Raw genomic sequence first — 12,896 nt, 5'->3', positions numbered from 1 at the left:
CTGTGAGCCCCCTAATTTGCAACCTTTGCTTTATAATATCCTAGGAACTTGGAGTCTCTGCAAAAGAATAATTAGACTCTTCTTTTGAGATTCATCTTCAATGAGGGATCCTCTTAACCTCTTTGGGTAGAGAAGGGGTGTGACCTTGAAGCAAAAATGCAGGCCTGGGAGTCAGGAGGCCTCTCCCCTAGGCCCGGATGTGTGACTAACTACTAATAATAGCTTAGGGAAGTCATTTAAATCTCTGGATCTCAGTTTCCACTTTTGTAAAACTTGGGAATTAGACTAAATCTTGTCCTGTGAGATGCACTATGAAAGAACTGAACCCACAGCCAAATAAATTTGGGACATAGTACGTACTTGATGCTTCTCTCAGATCTAACAATGCACGTCAACATAACAAGGTTCTGGGAGGACCCTCAGTCAGTACCCTAGCCGACTTTGTTTAACTCAGTTGTGTCAGTTGGAAATGCTGTCTGCTGCAAGCAGCAGAAAACTCAAACAAGTTTAAACAACAAAGAGACTTCTCGGCTTAAGTCACTACAAACGTCCTGAGGTGGGCAGGTGATCAGGCGTAGGTTCAATCATTCTAGTTCCAGTACTTAGCTTCCTTCTCATTCAGTCCCCTTCGTGTCATCGTTACCCTCAGGCAGACTTCCCTCAGGGCGATGAGCAGCTCCTGCCTTCATGTGTACATATGATAACTCAAAACGGGAGAAAGAAAGGCACTTCTGAAAGCTTTCTTGGAAGATCTGGGAAGTGTAAGGGAGGAAGACAATTCCTCTACCCTCTAGGTCCTTCTGGCTGGTCTAAGAATTAAATTGGCATGAGACAGAATAACAGGAGAAAATCAAACAAAGCTTTATAACATGTATACATGGGAGAAACCCAGGAAAACTGAGTAACTTGCAGAATGGCCAAAGCTGCCACCTTAAATACCATCTGCAGCTCAAGACAAAGGAGGATGTTGGAGGTGGGGGAAGTCAGTTATGGGAGATTACCAGAAAAAGAACAGTAAACAAGGGTAGGGTTATTATGCAGATTTAAGTCCTTGCCTTCTGCATTGATAACAGTTTCTAGAGATAAGGTCATCCTCTTCTTCCTGGTACTGAGAGGAAGACATCTTTACAAATGGAGATTTCCCTTACAAATGTAATTGTCTCTTACGAAGGATAACTTCTACTTGGTTTTCAGAGCTTCTCCCTTGTCTGCAGTTTCCTAAAAGTAACCAGTCCAAAATAAACCTCACACCACAGAGACACAACTTGAGGTGGCAAATTCTTCTCCCCTACAGAAACTTACTCCCAAGACCCTCCTCAGTGACCCCAGTGGGTCACATGCCTGTCTTTGAGCCAATCCTTGTGAGCAGGAGATGGGGTTATGCTAACTAGGTTATACCTGAGCCACAGAGTCCAGCATGAAGTCAGCTTCCCTGAAAGCATATGAGCTACCCAGAGAAGATGTAAAATCCAAAGGAAAAAATGAGACAGTTTCCAAGAAAAGGAGAACAGATGTTGGAGAGGCCACCTCCCTGTCCTCAGTACTCTCACCTTAAAATGTTTTTGAGGCTAGACTCTGTGAATTGCTTTCCGTGTATTAGTAGGAACATACACACTTTGGGACATTCCATACTATATATCCCTAAGGTTCTTCCAACTCTGAAGTGGAGTAATTCAATGAAAGATCCCGGAATAGGAAGCTAGGAAATACTAGATAAGTGTTAGTTATTATCTGAACTGATGGGTGCTGAAGGGCATTTCCTTTTGCCACATATCCATGATATGATAATACATGATGGGATGTCAGGCAAAGAATACAAGATCTAAGAGGACTATTTTTTTTTCTGAAAAGCAATGTTACAGCATATATCTCAAGCACTAGCTCTATCCATTTTGTCTCAGATTCACACATTTCAGAAAATGATGTCTTTTTTGTTTCATGTTTGTACAGTTGAATACTAGGGCCCTCACTTAAGATTTTTGCTCCATTTAATCCCATGCAATATCCAGCCTAGCCTTGTTTATACTGCGAGAGACGCTTTATGCAAACAGCAGAAGCACTGTTAACGGAATAACAATCCTGTTAGAGCATTTTCTTTTAATATAGCAACTGTGCTTGTGGTCTAAAGGCGACCCATTAATCAGATTTATGGAATGACTTCAAGGAGAGATTAGCTTCAGAATTGCATTAGCTTAGTTTCTCCCAGGGCTCAGTTTAATGAGTGTGGAAACCATACACCAGCAAGAGATTTGTATTTTTCCATCCAGCTTCCTCAATTTTTATTTGTATTCGGAAAACATGCACTAAGGAAGCAGAAGTATGGACCAGGGGAATCCATGGAGGTTTTCGTCCCCATATTGTAACGGAGCAAAAGCTTTCCAGTGTTTCGTCCATCCACCTGTTCATCCATTTAGCAAATATTAATTCGAGACCTAGTGTGTGTGCAACAATGTGGTAGGCCTTGTGTGCCCTTAAGGAGATCAGGGATCTCGAGGAGCTTGTAAACAGCTACAGTGTCCCCTGCCTGTGTACAAAGTGACACAGTCAGGCAGAGGGTGTGGTGACTCATCTGCCTGTGAGAAACAGCAAGGCCAAGGGAAGCTTTCCCTGAAGAGGTGACATTTCAGGAGCGCACTGAAGGATGAGCAGCATTTAAACAGGCAGAGGGAACACATTCAGCTCACCGCCTGTCCATGTGTCAGCTAAAGGTTGTGTGTGTGGCTTATGCTGGTGTCAAAAAGACCAGGATCAAGAAATGTCAGAAACTTAGGAGAAGAAGGACTCAGATAAGAAACTTTAAAATTCTGACTTTTTACCAAGACTTGGAGACTCTCTTTTCCGTAAGCCAGGTGTTATAATTCCCGGTGAAATTATAACATAAGAATAATTCCAGATGCTAGAGGAGAGCGGCCAGTCTTCTGACAGCCTGGCACTGAGGGCTTGATTACCCAGCAGCGGCAAGCTCCGCTGGAGAAGAAGGAAGCCTGGCCTGCACCCTGTTTTTATTTGTATGTCAGTTGCCTTTTGTGCCAGAGCCCCCACTGGAAAGCCTGAGAAGGAGGCAACCAGAGGTCCTGATCCTGGGTCTGTCACTAATTAACTGCATGACCTAAATGAAGCCACTTAAGCTGTTGGGGCCCCATTTGTCTCATCTTTAAACAGCAATCATAATCTCTCTACGGTATATTTTGTGAAACGTTGTACAGATGACATGCAAGAGGGCTTGAAAATAGCGGAGCTGTAGAAACAACTATACAGTGTGATGCCAGAGGTAGGTGAGGACAGCAGTCTCAACAATGACATTTAAAATGTGACATCTTACTGGATGCTTCGCACCCAGGACTTTGGCACCAGACCTGGGATTGTCTCAGAACTGCCACCTACTAAATGTATGGACATACATAATTACTTGATCACTTGAGCCTCCATCTCAGCATCTGTAAAACGGGGACAATACTAGCACCTGTCTCCCAAGGTCATGTGGATTGAACGAGATAATCCTTGTAAAAAGTTTAACTCAGTGTCTGCACCATAAGTAGTTCTAAGTAATTTTTTTTTTTTTAATTTTCAGTCACTGCAACTCTAATTTTTTCAATGCTAGGCCCAACATGAGCCTTCATCTTTCTTGCTACATTGTCTACACATATAAGGGAGGAATTGTTTAATTATTCGTAAAAATCAAGGACATTCACTGAGCCACATTTACCAGTGGGCAGGGTTATAATGTTTTAAAAGAAGAAACTTATTATATTCTGCCCTCTCAATTCTCTTCTTTGTGGCAGAATTTAAAACCTGAATTTGGGAAACCCCTCTGGAGCCTAGACCTCTTTCTCCACCTCCCTTTCCACAGCACACCCGACCACACTCATACCAAGATTTAGATTCAGACAAGGGATGTAAGTGGCCTCATCTATCCCACAGCCTAAGCCACTTCTTCCAACCCAACTTCTAACATAGAGTGTGCATTAGAATATCATACTTGTATGCCTATTAATAAAGCAGCTATTTGCTCCCCATTCTACTATTATTTCCTCTGAATAACAGTTCTCTGGGAAACCCAAAGGAGGTGAGATGATTGACAGGGCAGAATTTAGGCTTTGCCAGGGCCATCCCAACATCAAAATATGGTCATAAATCCAGGTACATCCAGAGTTGCTACAGTTGTTAAATAAGACAATGTGTGTAAAATGCTTAGCATAGCGCCTGGCATTCAGTAGCACTCAGAAAATGTTAGCTAAAATATTGCTAAGGAGAGTTCTATAACCTTGATAGCTGGCAGTCATCATGAGCTTGACCCACGGGGAGAAGCAAGAAAGACCATTGGCTGGAGTTTGGAACTGCATGAAAGAAGACAAACTCTTTACCATAGGACTTGACTCCAAGTTCTAATTGCATAGCAAAATGAGCCTGGGGGAAGAATCTGAAAAATACAGACAACAGAGGAACAGCTAGTGTCATTTGAAGCATGACTATGAAAAGTGCCGCTGGCTGGAGTTTACAGACCAGCAGACCATTGCATCCATCCCACAGGTCTTTGCGCTGCATTTGGCTTCTCTCTGAAGCATCAATTTTGCAAGTGCCCACCCCACTCCCACTGCCTACCTCACTCCCACTGCCTCACCCTGTGCGCACAGGAGGCCATAAGCTATTTGGGCCAATTCAGCTTGTCATTTCAGGATAGAATGCGTTAGATCCCCCCCAAACTCAATGGATGGAAGGGTCATAAAACAAGAATTCAGGTGGCCCTGAAGCTCTGCACTCATGTCATCAGGCATGATTTGTATTTCAGCCAATGAGGATTTCTAGCCTCTGTTTGGCCATTAAGGAGCTCACAATTCCAAAGGGTGAGGCTCCTGTTCTCAACCAGCCTCGGTTATGTCTATGTCACCAGATTCTGAGACTTCATCTGCTTTGTACCTCACTCCCAAACAGAACCAAGAGATCACATTGAGCCATGAAGCTCCCACAAGTGTCATTCAGATGTCCCAGTAGGCACACCTATGTGACCTTACACAAGTTAGGTAACCTTTCTGGGCCTAAGTTTCCTCATCTATGAAGTATTATTATAATAGTAATAATAAAAGTTGTTTCATTATTAGACAGTTAAATGGTAATGTAAGTTAAGTGCTGAGCTCATTTAGATACTCAATACGTGTAAGCTTATGTCATGTTGCATTACATTATGCTATAATATCATTTTTGGGAGTCTCTACTGGTGAGTCCACAGAAAAAGAGATTGGATGTTAAAATGGCTAAAGGTTAGGAAAAGCTTCCCTCCTACTGCCCCATGTTCAACATAAATCTACAAGGAATCAGTTACTAAATATTTGCTGAACACTCCCCCATGTGCTAGACACCATACCAGACCCCATGTAGGCACAGAAGTATAAGACCCAGGTTCATCGCAGCTCTCAGCAAGCTTATTACATAGTTGAAGACGTGAGACATTTAGGAAACAGAATCACAATACGTAAGGAAGTGGGGCAACAAGAGGTGCACCATTGACACTCAGTGCCCAGGAGTGAAAGAGAAAGGTAGGATTTAGATCAGCAGAAGCTAGTGGAAGGGCATTGGGAGTAACATCTCATGCCTTGAATGCCCCCAGGCTGCCTCCCCATAATCTGTGGCCGTGACTTTGCCAGACTGCACCTGTGAATCCCCTGTCCCCCGAGCATGTGTCTCCATGACCATCACTGCTTGGTGCCATTCTGTGCTCAGTTCTGCTTTCTGTGTGTGGCAACCATGTGGACTAAGAGGTCAAGGAGTGGGCTATCCTCAAAGCTGGGCATTCAATGTGCTCTCAGTAAAAAGAAGGACTTTATACTGTACAAATGTGACCCACACACGTCAGTCCTCAGCAGCATCTGGGTGATAATGAGGTCACATTAATACAAATGCCCCAGTGACACTCAGCACCAAACTGCTGATTTGGGACTTCAGTCCACCCACCCTAATCCTTAAGCCTCCCCAGATATGTTTGGGCATCCTCAGGGAAGGTGACTATTACTTGTGTCCCCAATATTTCCAGCCAAGCCAGGCCCAGGTCTCCTACCACTCCTCTGGCCTCAGCTGTCCCCTTCTGGTACTTTCCTGAGTCCTCTAAGTCTGAAGCGCTTTCTCTGTGGTCTGCAGCCAACAGATGGGTGCAGCAGGCAAAGAATAGACAGGGGGGGACGGAAACACAGTTGCACTTACTGCCCTCTGTCCCCAGCCCAGGCTGTCTTCAGTACAACTGAGCTTCTGTTCCATTTCCTGGTGCCAGGTCGGGGACAGAGGCCACACAACCCTTTCTTCCTTTTCAGTTCCTACCCCCTCTCACCAGTGTCCTCCTCCAGCCAAAAAACCCCACCTCATTCATATCAGCTCATGAAAAGTGACAACTACGCAGTCTCCAGTCTACTGTCTCCGCAGCAGTGCCCCTGTTTGCTCTAAGCTAATGATAACTATAAGGATAATCATAGTGGCAGTAAATGCCATTTGCTGTGAGCTCATTAGATACTTTTTATATCTTATTTAACTCTCACTATAACTTATAGATTTTATTTGTCCCATTTTATAAATGAATAAGCTGAGAGACAGTAAGTAGTGGGTTCAAGGTCATAATACATATAAGAAGTAGTTCCAAGTCTCAAATCACGCTCACCTGACTCCGAAGCTTTTAACCACTCTATGATACTGCCTCTCCCTCACCACCGCCAAAACAATGGAGCATTGCCGGTATTCCTGAACCAGCCCCAGGGCCCTTGGTTGTGCCATGGAAAGAATGGAGGTTCTAGCCCAAGCTTTATCACTGTATACCTTGGCAAGGTCACTCCTGGTCTCAGTTTCCTCACCTGAATAATGGGGGTTGAATTGGAGTTCTATCAAATATCCTCCAGCCCTGTTTTTATTGTTTGTTTATTAAGACTTTATTTTTTTTAGAGCAGTTTTAGGTTCACAGTAAAATTAAGGGGAAGGTACAGAGATTTTCTACATACACCCTGTCCCCACACATGCATAGTCTCCCCCATTAGCAACATCTCCCACCAGAATTTGTTACAATGTAACATTTGTTACAATAGGTGAACCTACATGAACATATCACTATCGTCCAAAGTCCACAGTTTACATTATGGCTCACTCTTGGTGTTGTACATTCTATGGACAAATGTATAATGACATGTATCCACCATTATAGTATCATACAGAGTATTTTCAATGTCCTGAAAATCCTCTGTGTTCCTCCTTTTCATTCTTCCCCAGCCCCCAACTCCTGGCAACCACTGACCTTTTTACTGTCTCTGTAGTTTTGCCTTTTCCAGAATGTCATATAGTTGGAATCATACAGTATGTAGCCTTTTCACATTGGCTTCTTTCACTTAGTAATATCTATTTAAGGTTCCTTCATGTATTTTCATAGCTTGATAGCTCATTTCTTCTTAGTGTTCAATAATTATTCCATTGTCTGAATATACCACAGCTTATCCACTCACCTACTGAAGGACATCTTGGTTACTTCCACATTTTGGCAGCTATGAATAAAGCTGCTATAAACATTAATGTGCAGGTTTTGTGTGCACATGTGTTTTCAACTCCTTTAGGTAAACACCAAAGAGCGTGACTGGTGAATCATGTGATAAGAGTATGTTTAGTTTTATAAGAAACTGTCAAACTGTCGTTCAAAGTGGCTGTACCATTGTGCATTCCCACCAGCAATGAATGAGCATTCCTGTTGCTCCACATCCTCACCAACGTTTGCTGTTGTCAGTGTTCTGGATTTTTGCCATTCTAATAAGTACGTAGTGATATCTCGTTGTTGTTTTAATTTACATTTCTCTGATGACATATAATGTGGAACATCTTTTCAAATGCTTATTTGCAGTCTATGTGTCTTCTTTGGTGAGGTGTCTGTTCACATCTTTTGCCATTTTTTAATTGGGTTGTTCATTTTCTTATTGTTGTGTTTTAAGTGTTCTTTGTATATTTTGAATAAATGGTCCTTTATCTGTTGTGTCTTTTGCAAGACACATATTTTCTCCCAGTCTGTGGCTTGTCTTCTCATTCTTTTAACATTGTCTTTTACAGAGTAGAAGTTTTTAGTTCTAATGAAGTTCAGCTTAAATCAATTATTTCTTTCATGGATAGTGCCTTTGGTGTTGTCTCTAAAAAGTCATCACCATGCCCAAGATCGTCTAGATTTTCTCCTACGCTATTGTCTAACAGTTTTATAGTTTTGCATTTTACTCTTAAGTCTGTGATCCATTTTGATTAATTTTTAATAAGGATGTAAGCTCTGCGTGTAGATTCATTTTTTTGCATGTGGATGTCTGGTTGTCCCCACACCAGACACGTGTGGAAAAACCATGGTCAGTGGGGGAGCCAGACTGACCATTCTGGGCCTGATGTTCGAGCTCCCTGAAGGACAGCTCAGGACAGCTCATCATCCTATTTTGAATAGGGAGTCCCACAGACTAATTCTCCTGATAAATTCCCTCTACTCTGATTCCTTGAAACCATTTTTATAAAACCCACGTACTTGAGAAATGGAGCCTTAAGCATCCTCTCCTCCTCCATTTCCCCCTTTCACCTGCTTCCCCATGGCATCCAGTTGGTTACAAACCTCTCTTGCTATTTATTTACCTCTTAATAAGCCCTCTCTCCTCTCTGAAAGTCACTTAGCACTGCACCACTTAATTTCTCCTCGAGGCGGAATCTGCCAGATGGAGTCTTCGTCCCAAGCCCCGTTGATTTGTCTTATTTTTAAACAGCAGTGAACATCCCATGAAACTAAAATAGCACTCAGTTCCCAGGTGTGGACTCACTGAGCAGGGAGATGATCAAGAGCGTGTGGCCGCGTCCACCTGGGGCAGCTGTTTGGACGTGCTGGATTAACAAGGGAATGACTTCCTCAGGCGGCTCCCGGCTGGCTGCTGGCCGCGTCTGGGCGTCACTCAATGCAGGAGCACGCCGCTGTTCTGCGTCAGCTGGATTCAGCCACTCATCGCTCCCTCTGGCTGGACGCCCTCAGGCTGTGCATCCTTGCGTTTTCCACAGACGTGCTCTTGACAGTCGAGGAGACAAATGGGCCCCAGAGACAGGAGACCAGCACAAAGTGGCCCAGGACAAGAAGGAAATGACCCTGAGGTCATTTTTTTATACTTAAAATTCCTGTAAAATTTGACTCTGATTCCGTAACATAACTATGTTTACATTAATATAAATAAAATGCTTCAAATTATGTACCAGATAAATTACAAAACCATATCCCCACACACATACAAAAATCTTTGTTTAAAACTAACACCTCAAAATCATGTTGATCCCATAGCTTCAGGCTCCCAGATACACACAACAGGTTGCGTGTCTGGAAGTATGTGTGCCTCTATTTGCGAAGCACAAGCCTCAGAGATGGGCGATCTCTGACTTGGGGAGGGTAAGCCTACAACGGGGACTGAGAATGTTTCTTCACCATGGCATGTCATCCGAAGGAAAAGAGGATTACATCTAAGGGAAAGACAGAGGCAATTGCTACCCGTACAACAGTGACCTCCCTGGATCCAAGGAATAATAGAAAGAAGACAGAAACTGGTCTGACTTACAGCTTCTTGAGTGACTCCTTTGCCTTATGTTGTCTATCATCATGATGGGAATTGACAAGACAACACTCCAGCCCAGCTCACAGAAGAGGTTGTTCATAAAAATGTATATACCATAAGCTCATCTCCATAACCCTCCATCTTCCATCACCTTACATGCCACGATAAGCAGTGAAGTCCTTTATCAGAAGGGGGAAGAATGAGATTCAGTGTTCATGGGAGGAGGTGTGTTGGCCTTGCCTTTGATATGCCTATGTATGCAGCACGCGCAACTCGCATTTGCAAACCTTCTGAACCAGTGTGCTCTGGAAGTGTTGGCATTTGGGAGATTGCTCAGAGTCAAAGGTGCCCTCCCTAAATCCAATCTCAAATACCAGGTGGAATGCTGAGATTATAGCAATCAACTGACACCCCACCGTTCCCAAAGGCATTATCCAATAGCACGCAAGTCAAAGAGGGGAGGTGAGGAAGAATGTAGACATGTTGAGTGATAATCTTTTTGGGGCAATTTTGCTGTAATATTTAAAAATCCTTTTTTTTTCTCAAAAAGAAAAAAAAAGGCAATAGAGAAAGCCAGTCCCTCCTTCACCCTATGAGATTCATTTGCCATGGAGAGTGTGGGCCATTCCAATTCCTTTAAGAGGTCTTATGCTTGAACATTTAGCAGGTGTGCCCAGACCTGCTCTGAAGAAAAATACAAATCCTTCCCTGAATCAGCAGCTGGACCATAAATTATTCGACAATAGCAGTGACATTCCTGATGGAGGAGTATCCACCCTAAACACATCAATAAACAAACAGACAAATGTATTTCTGAAATGACACTGAGAAACAAATCTGGGGTGGCTGTCCCTATTCTTCATGGAAAAAACAGTGATGTGGGGCAGAGGGGAAGCTTAAAATAAACTGATGGAATGAAAAGTGCATAGAAACCTGTTACATACTTTTCCATGGAAAGAATTATTACTCAGTGCTATAGATACATTGCCTCTGAATCCTCAGAAGTGGTCTTACTAGCTGTTTGGACGACATTGCCCAAGGATTCATTTAACCAGTGGCCACTACACTGTGCTCTCAGAACCACGGGCACTTGTACAGAACTCTGGGTCTTCAGAGTTGCAAGGCTGTGCCCCAATTCCGGTGTCCTGATTATTTTATAGACTCTGATCAGATCTTCCTTTTGCCTCCCAAAGGGAAGCACATTCGTTTCAGGGGACTGGGGGAGTCCTACGCAAGGATCTTTTATGACAAGGAAGATGGGGTCTTAGGAAGGCTTGCTTAGAGTTCTCCAGAGGGTCCCAAAGAAGGGAGGAAGACATCGAACCCCTGTCCTCTTCAGGCACATTTGTGAAGTCAAAGGAGAAAGTGAAATTCCAGTCACATCTCTGTGGAAGAGGGTGCATGTCATGCCCAGGGCAGCTCAGACTCCAGTGGAAACAGAAACAGCAACATGCCCAGAGGGCTCAGCGTCATGGAGAAAAACAGCAAAGGAGAACCTGCCTCTCCAGGCCCAGCGGGGCTCAGGGGCATCTGGCCGCAAGCCAGCTGGGCTCAGATACAAAGGCCACATGGTTTGGTTCCAAATCCCACATTCAAGAGGAATATTTCCAAATGCAGCCTTAGGCAGAAGAGCCCACACCTCCAGAACAGATCTTAAAACTGTGTCACACAAGAATCTTTGAGGGCACTTAGAAAGTTAAATTTGAGTTGGCATGTCCAAAAGGCTTCATGGGACACCTGATGAACGCCTTAAAATATTTTTTAAAATTATGGAAGATGAAATAGATCCAATTGCCTGGGAGAGCAGACTTAGTTCAATATTTGGCGAAGCAGAAGGAAGACTGTAAAATGAGAGCTCTTTGAAATGGAAAGTATTGCCTTGGGTAGGAGCGGGTCCTTTTGCTGGTGGTAGAAGAGCTGAGGCTGTGATACCATCTGAGAGGAGACAGGGAAATGTTTTCGAGGAGGTAGGATATCTGAGCAGTGAAAACTGTAGGATTTGGTGTCAAGTTGGACCTGATCTCAGGTTCCAGCTCTGTTTTTGTCTGACCTTGGGAAATTTTTCTTGGACCCTCAATTTCCTCATTTGTGAAATGGGTATAATAATATCTACTCCAGTGGGTTATTATGCAAGTAAGTGATGTATTAATTAAACTAATGCTTGGCGTGTTAGAAGTGCCAAATTTGTAATTGTTGCGGCCACTGTTATTACCTGAGCTTGATAAATTGCACGGGAAAAGAAAGTGTATAATTTCATCAGATTTCTTCAGCCCTCTGATTCTATGATTACAGTAGATCCCATCTCATCAAAGTTCCTGGTGCCATCTTCCTAATTCCCTGACTGTCCAGAGTTTTCTCCTTCAGCACTGCTCTAGATCTTCCTAAACAATGGCCTATAACCTCACCTTTCCGACTGCCCCTCTCCTCCCATAATCCGAAACTATCTTTCCTATACCCCAGTTCCTTGCAACCTTGTTTTCTGTGATGACAACTGGCTATTCTGGGAAGTGTATATAGAAAGTGCTTTGTTAACATGACTGTGTAGTCACCTTCTCCTTTCAAATTTTTCTCTCGCTAGAAAGGGCTGAGCACAGTACCCAGTCAACAGCCAGCAGTCAATCAAAACTCTAAATGATCATAAAGACAGATCACTTACTAATGGCAATATATAGATCATGCTCAGCTCTTCTAGAGAGATTATAATGGTGGTCATTTAGGCAAGGTAGAATACAGAGCAGTCTGTGACAGGCTGACTGGGGGATATTTAGGTGCAGGTGGGACCTTCCTCCATTCACTGATTAATTTTCTGGAGAACCTTAAAACTCACTCTGACCCCTGTCTTGCTCCCACCCAAGAAAAGAGCAGAGCTACGTGCAGAAGCGCTGGAAGGATGTGTGTGTGGGAGACTTCGTCCAGATGCAGTGCAATGAGATCATCCCAGCAGACATCCTCCTCCTCTTTTCCTCAGACCCCAGCGGGATCTGCCACCTAGAAACTGCCAACTTGGATGGAGAGACAAACCTCAAACAAAGGCGTGTTGTGAGGGGCTTCTCACAGCAGGTAAGGTTCTTTCTAAGATCAACTGTGAGGTCAAAGGGAAGAAGTAAGCCAACTCTACTGGAAAATTGAACTTAATCTGGTGGATAGAAGGGAAAAGAGTGGATGCCTCTTTTTCCCAAGCACTTAGGTGCACCTAATTCTCCCTGCTGCTCTGAGAGGGGGATTATCCCCTATTACAGATGGGGAAACTGAGGCTTAGGCAAGTTAAATAACTTGCTGAAGGCTTCAGAGTTCCTAAATGGAGACCCATTCTTTCATCTG

The 12,896-nt window shown here is 43.5% G+C and overlaps 1 protein-coding gene across 5 annotated transcripts in view; it reads left to right on the top strand.

Annotated features, from left to right (window-relative positions):
- ATP10B (ATPase phospholipid transporting 10B (putative)) overlaps nucleotides 1–12,896 on the top strand; it is a 305,435-nt gene that overhangs the window by 205,826 nt on the left and 86,713 nt on the right. For all 5 annotated transcript variants that reach the window (XM_058545355.1, XM_058545345.1, XM_058545378.1 and 2 more), the window contains one exon: nucleotides 12,431–12,635. In XM_058545355.1, coding sequence (XP_058401338.1) covers nucleotides 12,431–12,635 — 205 coding nt within the window. The remainder of the gene's footprint in view (nucleotides 1–12,430; nucleotides 12,636–12,896) is intronic.

Source organism: Diceros bicornis, chromosome 1 (genome assembly GCF_020826845.1).
Source record: "Diceros bicornis minor isolate mBicDic1 chromosome 1, mDicBic1.mat.cur, whole genome shotgun sequence".
Lineage (NCBI taxonomy): Eukaryota > Metazoa > Chordata > Mammalia > Perissodactyla > Rhinocerotidae > Diceros > Diceros bicornis.
The sequence above is the reverse complement of the archived record's forward strand: the minus strand, read 5'-3'. Positions and strand labels throughout refer to the sequence as shown.